Source organism: Bombus pyrosoma, linkage group LG8 (genome assembly GCF_014825855.1).
Source record: "Bombus pyrosoma isolate SC7728 linkage group LG8, ASM1482585v1, whole genome shotgun sequence".
In the NCBI taxonomy this organism is placed as follows: domain Eukaryota; kingdom Metazoa; phylum Arthropoda; class Insecta; order Hymenoptera; family Apidae; genus Bombus; species Bombus pyrosoma.
In genome coordinates, this window is record NC_057777.1 from 3,513,508 (window position 1) to 3,532,373 (window position 18,866).

General features: G+C 33.6%; 4 protein-coding genes across 15 annotated transcripts; 2 read left to right on the plus strand and 2 right to left on the minus strand.

Moving 5' to 3' along the window:
* Window positions 1–511: 511 nt before the first annotated feature.
* On the minus strand, window positions 512–4,335 carry LOC122569972 (integrator complex subunit 12-like). Of its 6 annotated transcripts, none has more exons than XM_043731697.1 (5): window positions 4,128–4,335; window positions 3,094–3,273; window positions 2,482–2,853; window positions 2,281–2,353; window positions 512–2,158 (listed from the first exon to the last, which is right to left on the minus strand). In XM_043731697.1, exons 1-5 carry the CDS (start codon window positions 4,245–4,247, stop codon window positions 1,998–2,000), a joined length of 906 nt encoding a protein of 301 aa, XP_043587632.1. In that variant the 5' UTR covers window positions 4,248–4,335; the 3' UTR covers window positions 512–1,997. The 6 variants fall into 6 exon arrangements, with proteins under 6 accessions (XP_043587632.1, XP_043587631.1, XP_043587636.1 ...); XM_043731696.1 differs by having other exon boundaries at window positions 512–2,203; XM_043731701.1 differs by having other exon boundaries at window positions 512–2,203; window positions 4,124–4,243.
* A 627-nt stretch (window positions 4,336–4,962) lies between these two features.
* LOC122569971 (protein BCL9 homolog) lies at window positions 4,963–10,486 on the plus strand. Of its 2 annotated transcripts, none has more exons than XM_043731694.1 (7): window positions 4,963–5,248; window positions 5,346–5,584; window positions 5,660–5,945; window positions 6,050–6,408; window positions 6,559–7,021; window positions 7,250–7,457; window positions 7,546–10,486. In XM_043731694.1, the coding sequence occupies exons 1-7, from the start codon at window positions 4,963–4,965 to the stop codon at window positions 9,398–9,400; spliced, it is 3,696 nt and encodes a 1,231-aa protein (XP_043587629.1). In that variant the 3' UTR covers window positions 9,401–10,486. The 2 variants fall into 2 exon arrangements, with proteins under 2 accessions (XP_043587629.1, XP_043587630.1); XM_043731695.1 differs by having other exon boundaries at window positions 7,286–7,457.
* On the minus strand, window positions 10,433–14,864 carry LOC122569973 (zinc finger Ran-binding domain-containing protein 2). Of its 4 annotated transcripts, none has more exons than XM_043731706.1 (8): window positions 14,269–14,849; window positions 13,536–13,588; window positions 13,302–13,383; window positions 12,661–12,985; window positions 12,506–12,600; window positions 12,404–12,445; window positions 12,156–12,213; window positions 10,433–11,928 (listed from the first exon to the last, which is right to left on the minus strand). In XM_043731706.1, exons 1-7 carry the CDS (start codon window positions 14,340–14,342, stop codon window positions 12,171–12,173), a joined length of 714 nt encoding a protein of 237 aa, XP_043587641.1. In that variant the 5' UTR covers window positions 14,343–14,849; the 3' UTR covers window positions 10,433–11,928; window positions 12,156–12,170. The 4 variants fall into 4 exon arrangements, with proteins under 4 accessions (XP_043587641.1, XP_043587640.1, XP_043587639.1 ...); XM_043731705.1 differs by having other exon boundaries at window positions 12,151–12,213; window positions 14,269–14,848; XM_043731704.1 differs by having other exon boundaries at window positions 10,433–12,213; window positions 14,269–14,848.
* Window positions 14,865–16,785: 1,921 nt separating this feature from the next.
* Window positions 16,786–18,830, plus strand: LOC122570011 (ubiquitin-fold modifier 1). 3 transcript variants are annotated; one of them, XM_043731797.1, is made up of 4 exons: window positions 16,786–16,944; window positions 17,118–17,174; window positions 18,418–18,548; window positions 18,625–18,830. In XM_043731797.1, the coding sequence occupies exons 1-4, from the start codon at window positions 16,940–16,942 to the stop codon at window positions 18,684–18,686; spliced, it is 255 nt and encodes an 84-aa protein (XP_043587732.1). In that variant the 5' UTR covers window positions 16,786–16,939; the 3' UTR covers window positions 18,687–18,830. The 3 variants fall into 3 exon arrangements, 2 of the variants coding, with proteins under 2 accessions (XP_043587732.1, XP_043587731.1); XM_043731796.1 differs by lacking the exon at window positions 16,786–16,944 and having other exon boundaries at window positions 17,086–17,174; XR_006317644.1 differs by lacking the exons at window positions 16,786–16,944; window positions 17,118–17,174 and adding an exon at window positions 17,261–18,213 and having other exon boundaries at window positions 18,625–18,717.
* Window positions 18,831–18,866: the final 36 nt, after the last annotated feature.

Genomic DNA, 18,866 nt, shown 5'->3' on the forward strand with positions numbered 1-18,866 from the left:
TTTCCTTAAAGCATTAAGAAGTATCTAAATAATATATAAAGCGCTTGCATATTTGTAGGAGAAAAAAAAATGAAAATATTCGAAGAAAAAGTAACTTCAAACAAGTTTAAATAATTTCAAACATATCGAAAGTGCTATTGGTTACTACTTAAATCATTTGTCTATTTGTTCAAAACTCAAGATTTAAATACTTGCAACATAATTACTTTAGTATGATATAAAAAGCTTATAATATAAAAAATTTATAAAAAAACATAAAAAGAATATTATTTACTATTTAAAAGAAGATGCTAATTCTGGAATTTGGAACATTTAAATGCTCGATGTTCACTACCGTTAATATTTTTATTATTTTTAACACGTTGACTGCCGTGAGGGCCACCGGTGACCGGCGACGCAGCAAATATTAAAAGTACATAGCACAATTGTTTGAAAAAAGGACAATTGTAATAATTGTCTACAACGCCGTGGGGGTCACCGGTGGCCCTCGCCACGAAAAATGCTTCAAGCATGATTTTATAACTCATTTTATTTGCTGCAAATAATATTTCAACATAATATGCATCGCATAATAAAAAGTTCACGTCGGCGCCTTTGGCAAACCATGGAAAATTCGTCTGGCAGTCAACGTGTTAACTAATGTTGCAGATATCAATAGCAAGTTTTTTTGTCCCAATAGATTTTTGATTAAAGAATTTCCTAACATAAAAAGATTCGGTTTTTTTAAGAGGACCTTAGGATCCATGAATACATGGTTCATTGATACTGATTCCAAATTTTTTGCAGAATGTTTATTCTTACGGAGATATGTGGACGTTTAAGTATAATATTCAGAATTGCTTATGGTATAGCAGAATTTCTCGATAATTTGTACGCTCGACAGTTGACTCCATCCATCTGAAAAGCTTGTCAATTCCGCATTCAACGTATGTACTGTATTGTAATTAACGGAGGAAATGTTCAGCGGTTTACGAGTCGATTAGTAATGTCATGCTTCGTAGTATAGACGATTCCAAACGTCATGTCGAGTTTAAGATTATTCTTTGTTAAGCTTCGAAAAAAAGGATGGGGGGATGATTGTTCCCTGCAAGAATAACTTAAAATATATTCGACTTCGGGAACCGTGTATGAAAAAAAAAGTTATGTAAAACGGGCTCGTTTTCATTCCCATGAATTTTTGAATGTATCTTTTCTCGTTGTATAGCCTCTACGTAAAGTATGTGCGCATGTAACGATGAATGCAATTACTGTATGAATGCGATGCTGCTTTACTTGTGTGTATGCTGTATGTATGAGCGTGTATCTTTCGATGTACGCGTGTAGATGCAACCCTCCAAAAGCCCAATGTAAATAGAATTCAACCCCCCATCTTGCATATAAGTAGATTTTAAGTAACACTCGAGAACGAAATGACTCTTGCCAAATTTTCAATGGGACGTAGGGACAAACAAATAAGCATTTGAAAAATTGCAAAAATATATTGATATTATAAATGAACTCGATACTCATAAAACTTCTTTCGGAGTACCCGCAATCGCTTCTTTCATTTTTTATTTGGGGTTTTTAAAGTTTTACAGAAATTCAATTACACATTTATGTTTGTATATTTAAATTAATGTACATTTGTACAAAAAATTATATTTTTATAGTTAAACGTTACAATATCAAATTACTTTATATCTCGTAATGAATTATATTAAAAACAAAGAAAGTCATATAACGAAAGTACATAATAATATAAAAAGTAAAAGCTTTAGTTTTCTCAACATAAAATTGGGAATTGCTGCGGTATATAAAATTAATATTATTTACTTAAAGATTATTTATACTATCTTTGGCAAAACATATTAATTTTGCTATCAGAATATACATATTAACGTATCGATCATAACTATCTATTAATTAGTTAATCAACTTGTAATGTTGAAATTATAAAATTTGTTTGGGTCTTTTTTATATTATACAATATTATCACAATATTCGTATGAGCGAGAGTTTCATTCTACACCTGACTTGATTTTGTACAGTAATGATTTTTCCTGAGATTTCGTTGAAGACATTGCTGGTGAACTGGACCGAGAATTCTTTGAACTCTGAGTAGTGTTTGTGCTTCGTTTATCTTGCTTAGCTTTTTTCATCATATCCTTTAGTCTTCTATCTGCATTTATAATATGAATATTTGGTGTTACTTTATTTCCACCACCTATTAAACAAGACAATGACTGCTTTTTTAATTAAAAAAGAAAATACATCTATTTTTGTAAAATATAAGAAACTTACCTGAATTAGATTTTTTTTGTTCTTTAGATTTATTTTCTATCACTGTTTTTGGTGAGCTCCTTTCTTTTGAAACCTATAAATTAAGAAAGGAGATTTCTTACTTCATAACTTTTATGTTTTCTAACATTTTTTGCTAAAAATTATCAAAATATTTCAGGTACAAAAAATATGATAAGTTATAATGTGAGTGAATACACACACCTGAGATTTGGGACAGTTTGAACAATACCACACCAGTCCTGGAACATCTATTTGAGAATCTAAAATATGTGGAATATGACACTCCTGATGGTACAAGGAATGGCACTCTGAACACTCAACAAGTCTGTTTCTTGCTCCAACATCCATTCCTTTGCAAATAACACACGTCAGATCATCCTCTAATATTTCTAATGCCAGAGTATTATCAGTCTGGATAATATCAGGTGGTGTGTCACGAGTTGGTAAATTCACAGGAGAGCTGTTTTTGCTCGATTTACTTGAATGTTTGGAGGAAGAAGAAGAGGAGCTTTTGCTTTTTTTACTACTACTGCTGCTACTATGATCACTCAGCACCGGTTCCTCCATCATATACTAAAAACAGAGAATCTAAGAGATAGAAGTTCAAAAAATAAATGACAACATTAGATCAGAGGGATCAAATACTAGATATCTTTTTACGTGAATGAAATCTCCTATGCTTCACGAGTGCCCTGATATCAGAACTAACTCTGTAATTATAATAACTTAATTAATATAAACCACCGTAATTGAAGTATTCTATTCTGGATAACCCTCAACATAATGTCCTTAAATTAATTATCATCTAATTACCTTTTTGTGTAATACATTCGATAACATCTTTGATGGCCCATATTTTTGTTTAATTGCTTCATCTAAAAGTGCTCGCAGCTGTTCCGCAGAATCTTTATTAGTAGAATGTAGAAGGTGTAAACCCTGTGTAAATTGAGGATCTAGCTCCAATTGTGACATTTTTATATGAATTATTTTAATCTGAAAAATATAAAAAATGATAACTGTATAAAAAATATTTTAGTAATATATAAAAATAGTAAATTCTTTTGTGTTTCAGATTAAACATTTTTTATTCATATGGTATAATATTTAAATCACAATTAGTTGAAACATAAGTGAAAAAGTACAAAAAGAAAAGATCCTAGGTTATGTTTATTTCACTGATTATTGCTACAATTGCATTCAATTGTTTGATTCTTTTAATATATCACGATTAAACGAAATTTATTACCTGTAAAAAGTTCTTATAAATTAACCAATATTAAAAATGCTGATTATGATATACGTGCTTAATGTACTTAATCTATAAATAATATGAAATATTACGCGCCTGAATGTACATAAGAAGCATTTGTGTTCCATTTGTGCTAAATCGATCGTATAATTAGAAAACATGAGAACTTAATATTTCTATCTCATGGTTTCTTTCAAGCAGCACCTATGAGGTATCACAGTTATCTACAATTTCTATTCAACTTAAACGTTCATAGAAAAAGCTTAGATATACCCTAGCATTTTAATCGAATTTATCATATTTTTCTAATGTTACTGTACATTTTAAAAATGCCGCCTGGAAAGTATATCCATATATGGGGACCGTACGTTATATGTATATACATAAAGTAAAAAAGTAACTGAAGTTAAAGAACCCAGGCACCGGTATCACTCGATTCGTCCCTGGTTTCTCGTATTCCAAATTTAATTTTACAGAGTTTTGATTCTGCGTTAAATAAATGCAGTCTCTGTCTAGGGAGATATCGTGAAATAAAACGTCCGCTTAACCAAATGAAATAAAGGAAGGTATACGTATCCTGATATGTATACATACTTACGTCTAAAAGCTGCGAAAGAATGGTGAAAAATACAAGGAAAGAAAGACCAAAATAGTAACCCTGCAGGCGATCAAGTGTAAGGAACGAGTCAAGTACGCCTGGTGGTAGGCCTCTTTCCATCTTTTTCTATTTATCGGGGAAAAGGTATGAACGCTTCCTTCTCGAGGCGCGTTAAAACGATGTCTAACTTTCGACGAGCAGTTGGCAGCCGTGCGTAAAAGAAATAAATAATCAAAGCGACCATGAAGTGACAAATAAAGTTGGAGAACAATGCTCGCGAATGGCAAGGAAATTTGAGTGCAGCGTGCATTGGCCCCCGTTCTATGTTTTGGATACGTCTTACGCGGTTACAACGTGGTGTTACGTACGACATTGAAGCCGGAGGTACGCTATGCACTCGCTGCGGATACGAGGCTGACATTTAGGATATTTTCTTCGTCCCGATACCTTCGTGGTATTGGTCTTAACTTTCGTATTCCTGTATCAGTCGCCCGCTGACAACCGTGATTCCTCCATGCGTAGGAATCCGATTCCGCGGTTACCTAATTTAAATGACTGAAAACAAGCTGAATCGACGGTCACCAGAAGTATTATCATCGGGAAAATTAATAGAGATCCACAGAGACATGCCTTCCTCGGGAGTGCTGTTGCACACCGTTTTTTAAGGACACGTTCGGTACGGGTACCGGTCAACGATATTTTTCGTTGTTAACCTCTACCACTGGTTTCGAATGCGTTGTTACGCCGCACATTGCGGACGATAGTGGCCATGTGTTTGATCTTTACTCACCTGACCGAGGTCTGACAGGATAATTCATCCAGTATAGCTTCAAACATGAAAACAGAAAAGAAGCCCAGCGAACCAAGTTGCGTACCAACCACTGTTGTCAAAGAGGAACCTGACGCAGACCCAGTTAAAATCAAAGAAGAAGGCACCGGAGGTAACAATGATGATACAACAGGAGAAGATACTACAGAGTGCTCCAGGGATCCTTGTTTGGATCCTTCCAATGGGGAAGGTGCATTGTCCGGAGAGAATCAAAATAATAGTGCAAATCAACCAATTCTAAACTCAGTGAAGCAAGAAGGTGATCATAACAATCCCACAGATGATATACCTGGTAGGACTAAATTTAATTCTTATGCCTTTGTTAATTTATATTCTTGATGTTTAATTATTGTGTGCAATTATTTTATTTGTTTTATTCATTGTTGTAGATTGTAGTGGTAATGTGATTACTGCAGATGGTATTCAACCATTAGTTAGTAATGTTCTTGGAAAACAGATGGGAACTAGTACAGGAAGCGGTGAAGCTCAGTATATGCAACAGCAAAGTCAAATTTTTGTATTTTCTACAACATTAGCAAATAAAGGTGCAGATGCAGTGATGCAAGGACAATATCCATCAATTATTGCTTATCATTGTGCACAACCTGGCACTAAAAAGTATCTAGAGGTATGTAGTAAAGTTTGCTAAAGAAAAATCTATATTATTTCTATATTTACTAACATGATGTTATTATCACCTTAGAAACATCCAAATAAAGTAAACCAATTTCGTCAAAATCCTGCACAATGGTTAAACAACCTCGCAATGATGAAACAAAAAGGTCATCAAGGAGGTACAAACAATACTTTCCAAAATGAGCAACCTCCTGATCTACCGGCTCTTGATCCTAATGCCCCTCCATTCTGGAATGAACAACCTAATCTTAGGAACTTAAATGGTGGAAATACCCTTGGTAATTCTGAACCATCATTGGACGATGCAAATATAGATGTGCCTTGTCTTGTACCAAATTCACCTGGTAACTCAGGTAATATGTAGTTATATTTGTATTGTAATCAAATATTTCCAATTTTTTTACGGGTACCTTTTTGTATACACTTTATGCCATTAGAAGCATACCTTTTATTACAGCAAATCCACAACCTCCTAATAGTACTACGATGGGCCATAGTCCCAATTTATTAGGAGGTACAACCAGTCCAGGTCCAGGCAGTTTACAGCCATCACTGCAAGGTGTCAAGGTTCCAGACGAAAATTTAACTCCGCAACAAAGGCAACATCGAGAAGTTCAATTAGCAACCATTAGGAAAATGCAAATGATGTTATTTCCTGAGCACAAGGAAGAAACCGCTAATACTCTAGACACGACGCAAGGAACAGCGGTATCGACGTGTCCTCCAACAAACGTTCCTTCAGTTGTACCAACTCAATGTCCTCCAACTATGGATTGGCATAAATTGCAACATCAGTTTCTTGATGGAAAAAATAAGGTAAAATATAATATAAAAGATTAAAGATTGTATTCGGAAAATAATTAAAGAATAATGACTATAGGGTAACTATCATTATTTAGTGAAACAAAAAGTATACTTAAAAAATGTTAGTATAACGTTTTAATATAATATTTATTCATATTGCAGGCCAGTGTTGGAAGTCCTGGAACTGGAGTCTCATTGCGAGGTGCTAATATGGTTGGGGTCCCGCGTAGTCAAGGACCACCACCGCCGTATCATCAAACAACGCGATCTGCGAGTGTGCCAATTGCGATACAAAGCCCAAACCCTTCTTCACCTAATAATCCAACCAGCAATTTATCCCTACCGTCACCTCGCGCAAGTTCAGCTCTAAATTCACCCGCAGACTGCAATAGACAATTTCAAATCGGTAATCAGAGAACCAACCATCTACCAGGACAAAGTCCGACGAGTCAAGACTCTCCGAATCCGACAGTTGGAAATGCAACGGCTGTATCAACAACGAGACTTAATCATAGTAATCCGGGAACGCCTGTTTCTCATTCGCACATCTCAACGCTTAGTCCTAGTGGAACAACTGCTCAAAAAGATTCATCTTTAGATTTCTCCACCAGTCAGCCTCCAAATGGTAAGACCAAATATTAGAATAATTACTTTATTGTAATAGTCGATCATATTATCTCTTAAAATATTGTTTGATATGTTAAATAATATTTGACATTGAATTGCATTCGAAGGATCTTAATGCAACAACTAAGTAACCACGATCATTATAATTATTATGTAAAATATTTTAAAAGTTCATTACTTAAAAACATTACGCGGTGAATTGATCGTATTATATGTTACAACATAGTGGATGGTATGTTTTGCCGCACGCTGCAATCCTTAGCCCAGCAAAAGCAGCAACACTCTGGGGCAGTGAACGCAGCGGGTGTTAAGGAAGCGAATCTGATGCCGGTTCCGAGCCCTCAGCAAATTCAATATCTTAATACCTTCGAGGGACAGGAACTGACTATACAGAAACAGCCAAATACGAGTCTAAAGGATGGCAATTTATCTACGTAAGTATACTTGTATAACAATACCTTATAGATGTATAATTCCCTTTCTAACGTAGGTTTATAATTTAATCCTATTCTATGTTTTCAGGAATACGGCCAGCAATACAGAGATGCCAAACAGAATTTTGCCAGGAACTTTGGACAGCAGCAATCAGTTTCCTGCTAGATCGGAAGGTGCAAGTCCAGTTCAAATGGATAGCATGAATCGTGGGTTTACAGGCTCTTTACACAGTCCACATACTCCTCATACTCCGCACACACCAGGCAATGGTGCTCCACATACTCCAGTTGATCCTGGAAAACCCGGAAATAAGTCTAGTGCAAGTGCACAGAGTAGTCCAGCACCGCATAACACGAATATACCAGATAGTATGGGTCCTCCAAGAACAGTACCAGCGTCACCTACTACGAAACCCGACACATCTCCGCCATCAACGAAAGATACTCAGCAGCAACAAACCCAGCCCCAACAGCAGCAACAACAACAGCAACCACAGCAGCAATCGCAACAACAACCACAACAACCTCCTCCACAACAACAACAACAACAACAACAACAGTCTACAAATCCAAGTCTTACAAATCCAAGTAATTCTGGAAACGCAACGGTGGTACCTACTTTGGGAGGTCCAAGCGCCTCCTTCCCTTGCGGTAGACCATCTGTAAACGTGAGTCAACCTTCAGACAATGTGCCTCTTAATCCCAACAATATCGGAGGGCGACTCGGTAGTTTAACCGCAATGAGTACAAATCACTTCGATCCCATAACTTCCTTAGCTCAGATGAGTCAACAACTTACTAATACGGCAGCTAGCAATTCATTAGGTAACGAAGGACCTATTCATTCCGGGAACACCGGGATGATGCAGTTCGGGAATCCGCACAGTATGCACATGATGCAAATGGGTGGCGAAATGAATGGAAGTTGTCATATGGGTGGTCCGACCAGTGAACAGGGCGAAGTAGGAGGAATGTGTATGGGTTTGGCAGGACCACCGACGAGTTATAGCCCGACAACTTCACACACAGGAAGTCCCGGTGTACCTAGTAAAATGGGTCATCCTATCATGGGCCATGGTATGATGAGTAGCCATTCAGGTAATACGACAGGCGCATATCCTGGCGGCGATCCTCATGCACCGCCGCCAAGATTAATGACAGGTCATGTGACTGGCCCTAGTCCTTATAACGGAGCGAATGTTCAAGTAAAACCTAGTGCTCCAAACACGATACAATATCTACCAGCAAGGCCCAACGTCGGTCATACGCCAAGAGGACCACCGAGTTTGGACTTCCTTCAACGATTCACGAATCCCTTATCTAATTTAGAATCAAAGATGGGCACACCGTCTGTAAATCTTCAGTACTTCCCAAACGGTTGTGTACCGAACAGTATGGGCCCGCATACTGGTATGCCATCAACCATGAGCGGTGGACTTCCTGGCATGGGAGGCTCTCCAAGGATGGACGGACAATCGATGAACACATCAGTTGGTGTACATCCTTCGATGAGACCTGTCGGCAATATGAGACCTCAGCCTAATTTAATGCGAATGCAACACATGGTTGGTGGTGGCGTCTTTCCAGGCGGTTCAATGGATCCAGATAAAGTCTTCCCACCTGACATGGTATCGCAAGTTCCCAGTCAACCGAATCCTGGCATGTACGTATCCGGCAGCAAAGGCAGCCCAATGGGATTAGGACCTCCCCCGGATGCGACACAGCCATTACCTCCGAGCATGGGTGGTGCTACTAGTAATTTCAAGAACAGCCCTTTCGTCGGTAGTGGACCTAGTATGTCGGATCCAAATTATGCTCAACAATTCCATAACTTCCAGCAACAACTTTACGCTACAGGGACAAGGGGTAGCGGTCCACCACATCCTACTTTACATCCGCCGCCAAACTCGCATTCGCATCAGCAGTTCTTTATGCCGAAATAAAACTAACGTGTAATCTGTCTGATCGAAGGTAGACGTCGCGACGACGATGATTTATGATTGTGGTGGCCTTTCTGTGTCCTTTTCGACAATTGCGTTTACTAATCCGAGGACAATTAATCCGATCATAACGAACGAACACGAGTTTTTCGGATAATGTAAAACTTTATATAAAAATTATTGCGCGCGATTTTGTAAAGGACAAAGAAGTCGAATTTGTTAAGGTTCTAACGTTGATGTGATTATGGAGAATAATTAATAGTAATACCATTTTTCGCGGAATGGTTTATCGTGACTGGAGGTAACGAGATTTCTCGTCCAATTCTTTATTTACGGTGTTGTTTATGTATGTGTTATTATATCGATAAGCGTTTTATTCTTAAATCACGACATTAAAAAGCCATTTTAATGTCTCTCGCGTCTCCAAAATCTGTTCCATCGTCTTAGAGGATATCGTTTTCGTATCAGAATTCTCTCTTTCTCTCTCTCTCTCTCTGTAAATTGGAAACATTACGAATGTCACGTGGCGTTACGTAATTTATGTAAATACTAATGTAAAATCTGATTTTTCTTCGTAGTAATCGTTATTTCGTCGATCGGAATATACGGTAATCGTTGCTAGAGATTTTCGTGGATCAGGAGGAACAAGAAATGAAAGAAAGAACACAAAAACAAAGATGGATATGAATGCGTCTCTTCTTCCTTTTTATTCGAACAATTGCTTGTGATAAAGTAATTGTGCGAGAATTAATGAAGTATTCGAAGGAATGACATGAAGATACGCCGATGAACAATTCATCCTTCCTTTTATCACTAAATAATTAAAAAAAAAAAAAACGCAGTCAAGCAAGCTCAAATTCATAATTGTACATATATACGATATGTATTCCTGTTGCAACATACTCCTTAAAACAGTATCGCCCGTCCCTTTTATTCCCTTCACCGATTCCTCCTTGTGACCAACACTGTGCATAATCATGACCCTACGTAGTGTAATAATTATAAGAAAAAAGAATAATTGACTAAGAACAATTATGTTGTTGATGAATGATTTTTATTATAAATGAAAAATAAAGATATTTACAAGAAGTCAGTATCAGAATTGATCGATAATGAGTTTCGTGGCTATTCGAGAAAATAGGCGTCACAAAGACTTTTTGATAACATTATTAGGGTTGTGCGGGTATTAAAAATTGCAGCCTTGAATCAGGTCGGGAATCTTTTTCGTGTCCGTGTCGGGATCTCGAGTTTGTCGACACATAAACATAATTGGGTACCCGTCACTTCGGAACCCGATTTTCGATTCGGATTCCGACGCTGAATTCAGAACATAATTTTTCTATTACATTGTACTTAAACTTTCAACTTATAATTTTGCAGTTGTAATCATATGTAAGAATTTTAAACCAAGGAATATATTGCACAATATGACATGTGAAAAATTATATTCGAAATCGAGTGTTGAATCTCAAATCGTAAACCACGTTTTAAATAACGGATATCCGAATATATATTGCGCTGATAAACTTTCGGGATCTTGACCCGAGCTGAGGTTCCGAGATCCGTAATTTCGAATATCCGCACACTCCTACCCTATATGTATTCTTTTCTGCCCGTCGAGAACTGAACATAGGTTTTTAGAGGTTTCCAGGTGTCATGATGACATACCTCATATCATATTTTTTCGATTGAAAAAAACGGGCTGCTTCCAACTTACTCGGATCTGTGATAGTCAAAACAAGAAAATATGTCCTTTTTTTTTCTTCATTCTGAAGATATCAATACATATCTATATTCATTAGGGAATGATTCTTTAATACTACATTATGTTTATTTAATCATTAGATGTTATGCATGAAAAAAGGAGAAAAGAAAAAGTGAGCGAAAATGTGAGAGAAAGAGCGAGGCAAACAGATAAATTATAAAAGGTAAAACAAAAGAAAAATTTTTTCGAAGCAGCTTGAGCAATATTTTAAGCAAATCAAAGTGAAGTAAGTGAAGTGACTATGAGAATGTCATGAATTTTGTGATAACGTACATAGAGACATTTTTTTTAGAAGTGTGACATGATAGAGAGCTTTCTCGAAGACTTTATATTTTGAGTTAGAAATAAGATTTCATCTATGTTCGTAATTCAGAGCTTTTACAACGAGTCGTGTAACACATCATCCATAAAATTATATCAGAATTACAGGTCATTCTGTTTTTCTGTTTTTTTTTCTTGTTTTCATATACTAGCGAAATATTCTACCTGCGTCAAGCATTTTACGAATTTCCACATTACTATGCAATATTTAGGACAATATTGCGCAAATAAGTAACCTACATTTCATTCTCCATCCATAGAGTCAAACGAAGTTATGAGTTCAGTCACGAAATGTAAAGCTTATTTGTTAATCGATTCCCTTTGCAATAAGTTGTATATCGTCCATCACTTTATCCAAAGGTGCTTACTAAATCACTAAATTTGTTGCGTTGTGTTATATCTCTTAGTAGTCGAGCAATTTTTCGCTCATGGGATTTCCTCTCACCTGTAAAAAATCATTTATTTAACGAGTATTGTATTATGATCTCCATCAGGCTTGTTAAATCTATATCTTCCTTTTAACCATGCCATTATGAATCTAACTAATAAGGAATACGATAATGCTATCTCTAAAAGGTTTAAAACAAATGTGCCGTTTAGCAATTTCATCCATTAATATCGCGATTCATTGTCGCAACCAATTTTATACCCGAAACCCAAGTCAAACCTTTCCTTCTGCACATCTTCTCATTGACTGGATGTCCCCGAATCGCGCCAGTCATCTTTATCTCTGTAAAAAAAATATTACGTCCATATATAAAACGTTTGTTACCTGTTTTTATCGATATAATTATTATTTTCTCAAATTCTCTAATGATAATAAGATTATTATTGATCTTGTTTATAACAAAGGAAAGTTGCTAAATGAAAGTAAGAGAAAATTGCTTATATAGGTCCTCCAGTTTTATTGTTATTATTACCTTGATTGTTGTTCTTCTGAAGATGCAGTGCTCCCATTTGTACTGAAAATTAACAACATGTATTGCATCTACTATACAAATGTTAATCATGAGAAAATTTACTTTTTTTTAATTGCAAAGTCATCCCATTCACTAAGATCGTATTTCGATAAATCACCATCTTCTTCATCGTCTTCCTCTTCCTCTTCGTCTTCATCCTGAAATTTCAAATGTATTTGATATTCCTGATTATCGATAAAATAAGTATGATCAATTACATTTTGATCTTCTTCATTCTCCACTTCATCTCTTTCATCCTCGTCCTTAGAGTTGTTACGTGGCGGGCTGCTATACCTAGAATCTTTGGAATCATCATCTGAGCGGTTTTCAATCTTCCGTTTCTTTTTACGACGCCCGAACTCATCGTACTCGTCATCATCATCTCTTCTTTCTTTATATTCAACGACACCTCGATCATTATATCCTCCTCCATATCCTGTACGTTCTTCAATCTCTCCGAATTTCGGTGCATTACACATGTTACACTGCTGTCGCCGGGCCCAGTTTACGTTTCCACACTTACTGCACTGCCAATCATCAGCACTAAACATAAAGACATCATAACATACAATCATTTATTTGCTCTGTTATTCATGTATGTATAGTATTTACTCATTGTGTAAATATTTTACAAAAAATCTAAGTATATTGAAAGTTAAAGAAAGATATACGATATATTGTACAACTCTGTATATTATTGAAAGGAAAATACCAATCATTTAAATAAAACTGATCAAATTATATTATGATGTTGTCCCTGAATGTTGTACTTTTTAGAATACTTATTCTAAACTTATTTCATATAATAGAGAATAATTTCTTTTTGGGTTATATTGTTATATATGTTCCTATCATTTACCTGAATAATCCTCTACTTTTCTCTGCAGCTGCTTTACCAATTTCTTGTCCCAATTTTTTTTTCTTAGGACACTCTCCTCTGTCTGCATAAAAATATCTTTTGTTAATTGTTATATATAATATTATATATTGTAATATTAATAAAGCAACACATTAAAAATGTTGTAAGAAACAAAACATTATCGTAAAGAAAATTATATAGAAACTATACATTACCATATTGACTTTTATATACCTTTTCCACATCGATTACAAGAGTTTCTTCTTGCAAAATTTACATTGGCACATCTGAAATATTAAACAGTATCAAGACACTATCTCACACAATAGGTATGTATAAATAGACATAAAATTATCTTTAAATATCAACATTTTACAGGTTCATACTAATATTTTAAAATACAAAAGACTTATGTTGAGTTAGTCTTAAACATCTTGTTGTTTTACTTACTCTGCTGAATATAAAATTTCTTTAGTATAATAGATTACTACAAACAAACTTTAGCATAGTATACATAATAGTGTAATTAACTTTAACTATAAAAAAACAATATACTAAATTACTCATTTAATAATTAATATTTTTCTCAAGCAGATAACATTATTACATATCACATGATTTATTACAGAATCAGTGTTATCAATTGAAATAAACATTGTAAAGTGACACTGCGATAGTATAAATGATATGTATTGAACGAAGTTGAAACTACAGTGGATACAGAAAGTATTTTCATCAAGTTCTACATTTCATTTCCATGATATCCACATTTTTATGGTTGATGAAAGCACTTCTAAATGATACGAAATTTAATGTACATGGACATGAGTAATTGATATGTGATAAATACAGTGATATGCAAATATTTTTTGTGGCCACTGTAAATTCGCGATTGTGGATAAAATTGAAACGTTGAAGCATAAAGCTGATTTCATACAGCAACGTTGCCTCTAGAAAAGCTACGTACTGAGAATCGGGACAAATCCAGTCCCCATCATTAATATTACGTTGATTTTCTTCATCCACTTTACTATTATCCATGTTCGCCTCTGAGTTCCCTGCGTGTAAACCTGATCTATTTTATCAGAGCTGCATTGAACCTTGCGATCTGTGTGGTTCGTTCTTTCCGAATTCTATCTAACCTTTAAAAGTACGTGTTTGTAATTGTTCAAATACTATCGAAATAGTACAAAAGCTTAACTTTCGCCAGTTTTTTCTGGATAAGTGCAACTTCTCTGGATGCGTTCTACGCACTACTATCTATTGCATTGTGTCGTATATAGAAATTAACGCACCGAAACTATGGTATGCAACACACTAATGCAACATTAACGGCACAATCACAGTTCTTACGATGCGATAAGCCCGTAACGTGGCGATTTCACAAATTTTAACGGCGCGTATTACTTTTTATTTAATTGATGAAAAGCACAATAGGAATAGTAAAATATAATAAATGTGAAGGTTGATGAATTGTATTTTCTTTTAGAGATAATTGTTACAGCAAAATTTTAAAAAAATGTAAGTTATATTCGTTACAGCGTATGCGGCATGTTGGTTGGGACGGATAGTATGTATATTAACTTAATAAGTACAAAGTAAGGGCAGGGAATACATAAATCGAAAAGTAATTAGTAAAAGATTATATACATATGTATGTATACATATGTAAATTAAATTATTCGATACACGTCATTAATTACAAACTTATATATTACCATAGTGAACATAGGCAAGGATTTAGTATCGTTAATAATATTGAATTGAATTTAAAAAGGTATAACTTATACCATTAAGATGGTATATAATCATTAAAGCAATTAAAATGCATGAAATTTTCAGATATTTGACAGATTGAAATCATAATGGTGCAAGTCAAGATTTCGAAAATTTATAAATTCAATAATATATTTTAATTCTTAAATGTATCATCCTTTTCATTTCATAGTTAATTAAGTTATAACTTTATTCTTTGCTATAACATGTTTTTATGGCTTAAAAATATTATGATCATAAATTCAGGATACTATTTATAAAAAATTATTAGTATACTAATTTACACTGATTTGCTATTCTTCTTATGTATGTATAAATATATAAATATATAAGTATTTTCTCAAAATAACAAGTGCAGTGAAATAAAAATATCTACTTATTTTATTTTTTAATTTAGATAGGCTGGAGGTAATTTAATAATTTTAATACATTAAACAGGAACTTTTTTAATTATAAAAATATTTTAATATTTTAATTAGAATTATAATAAATGTTGTGTTATTAGGTACTGAAGTACAATATTTACAGCTCTTCAATAGTATACTGTTTTCTGTAGATTATTAAATGGCACAATTTGGTCTTTTAAGTTCAACGTTTTCTTTGTATGTTTAAATAACGTAGAATATAAAAAAAATTAATTGTAACATATAAATTTATTTGTTTCTGAGTTTACAAGAGCTATTGCTGAACATTTTAAAAGATACGTTCTATTTATTTGTTTATTGTTAAAAATCAAATTTATTGTAACGTAGAATTGTTATAAAAAGTATTTACGCATCATTGTATTTATTATAGTATTTATATACTAATTAATTAAGTCCGAGTTTACTAAATATCGTATCATTTAGCAGTACTTGCAAGTAACTCTAAAGATTTAATACTACGAAAATGAAATGTAGAACCCGATAAAAGAACACTGAAAAAGGAGTACATATATTGTAACATCTTAAGACTTTTGTAACTTAAATATACAAAGGCTTTAATAAACGTTCAATTGAAATTAATCAACCATTTAGTCATTTAACGATCTGTTTAACGATCTCTAAAATACTAAATCTTTGTCCTTATCGAACATAGTTTGTCAGAAATTAAATATTATTCCAGTTAATGCTTCTATCTATTGAAAAGAATTTGTAAATTTTTAAATATGCTTTTCGTAAGCTAAAGAGCTTACAGAGATGCAGGGAAACAGTTGATATCGAGTTTAATTTGGAAGATGCAATCGCTAAAGTTCACAAATTGACTAATTGAGAGAATTAATTCTTTTTATTAATGAAAATTGTTCGATCTTTTTTCATTACGATTAATACTGTAACACTATCACCGCGTAGCGGTGGAAAGATGGAACTAATCACTATTGCTATCTTTATCACACAGTATCGTCCTCCTTGTCTAATATGAGTATATATGTCTACACTTACTACTTCCTACCACTTCTGTGATGAGTAATACACATACTATATATATATATATGCCTTTATCGCACACTATTACTTTCTTTGGCTATAGACAAAGTGTGCTATCATTTATCCTTATATTTTCTAAGTTATTGTTTTTCTTTCGCATCTAATAGGTGATAGCACATGGCTTATTCTTCGACAAAGGCCGCAATATTATGCGATAAGAATATGTAATTGTATCAGGCAAGTGTACAACAGTGTGCGACAAAGATAGCAATAGCGATTAGTTCAATCTTTTTACCGCTACGTGGTGATAGTGTTCCATTCTGATTTTGTGATATTCATGATCCGTGATGTTTGCATAGGAATCAAGCGAGTAACATTCAATTGAGGTTAAGGTACTTTTCGGAGTGAATCGTACATATAAAAAGTCCATTTTTCACAAAACAATATTAGATAATTATGGCGTACGTATTCTGATCGATAACATTTTTAAAAAAATAATGGAAAGAAGTACTACGTGTGTATGCAAACATAAACTAACACATAGCTTCAAAATATATGTCCTGTTAAACATATGGTTTCTTAATGTTTATGATTTAACTTAATAATTAATAATAGGAATGTTCATTTGTTACAGGTCTAAAGTTACTTTTAAAATAACTCTTACCTCTGATCCGAAACTCCCATTTAAAGTGTAAGTTTAGTTACTCTGGTGCAACACATCATTTTATTGAATCATAAGATTCATGTTCTTTATGTGTAAATAAAAATAACACAAACATGTCAGAGGCTGATTTTCTTGAAATATTAAAAATGTTTAACACTTTTCTTGTACTCATAGAAAATCCGAGAGTTAGCCAAGAAACAAATATTGAGAATGTTATCAAAGCTTTCCAATGTGCTCATTTTATTGAAGTCACAATTGCTAAAGCATATGAAATAGGCAAAGAAAATGTCCTTGATAATAATCTTCACAGCCATTGGTTGAAGGAAAGTAGATCAAATTTGTATAAATGTTCTGAATTGAAAAATGCTTGTGATAAATTACTAGAGATCTATTTGAAAGACACTAACATATCGACTGATATTGTGGATGAATTTTTAAAATTGTACATTCAATATTGTGGCAATGAGAGATTCAATGATTTTCTTAGACGAATATTAGTTAATGGAATATGTACAAATATAGTTATAGAGTCTTTAGAGAAATTAGGTGTTTCTACTTTGGACATGCAGGATGAAGCTTTAGTCATTTCTTGGGAATCTTTGATTAGTAATGGTAAGGAGTATGAGGTTTTGGAATGTATTCATAAAATGATTAATGATGGTTTTCATTCGAAACTAGTTCACTTTGCTGCTAATTTACATAACAACAGCAAAAGTAAGGAGTTAATAGTTCAGGTATTGTCAAACAGACTTATCCACAATGATACAAATGTTTGTTTAGCTCTTACAAACATAAAACAAAAATTGCTTTGGAAGTTGATGCAAAAATATTCAGAGTTTTACACAAATTTCCTTGATAGCATATTTTACTTTGCTCGTCATATGAAACAAGTTGAAAATCAGTGGATATCAAATTGTGAATTCAAATATGAGCATCTTGTCAAAGTAATAGAAGTATTATTAAATGGTCCTACAGAAATTTCAGAAATAATGTACAACAGAATGAAATTAGTAAAAACACATCCCAATGGTACAATATGGCATAAAATTGAAAAAGATATTGGATGGTAATAGCATAATCCTTGTATAATCATTGAATGGAAATGAGGGTTTATATAAAATTCATTAGATTTATTTCTTTTTTAATTATTTACTTTGTTTCAATAATCATTTGTATAAGCTCTCATCATTTTAAGTTAGCATCTAATTTATTTTGTGAATTAAATAGAAATTTTTAATGATTATTAAATATTGTATAATTATAATTGCAGACTTAGTGTGCCAGATAATACACCTTTCACTGCTGTATTAAAATTTGCTGCTGAAGAATTTAAAGTATCTCCAGCAACGTCTGCCATAATCACAGATGATGGAATAGGTATCAATCCACAACAAACAGCAGGTAAGTCCGTCATATTATAAAATAATGCTTATGAGAAGATTTTTAAGCAATATATTTATAATGTGATTAATTTCAGGAAACATTTTTCTTAAACATGGATCTGAACTTAGATTAATTCCAAGAGATAGAGTTGGATAATTACTTCTTAAAATAAACATCTATATATAAATTATTTCTTTGTTGCACTTCTCACCAATAAGTGTAAAAAAGGAACTACTTTTTCGTATAAAATTTGTTGTTTATATAAATTTAAATAAAACATTCCTAAAGTTTTACTATTCAGTTGAATTTTTTCCATCATATTTTTATTGAATTTGA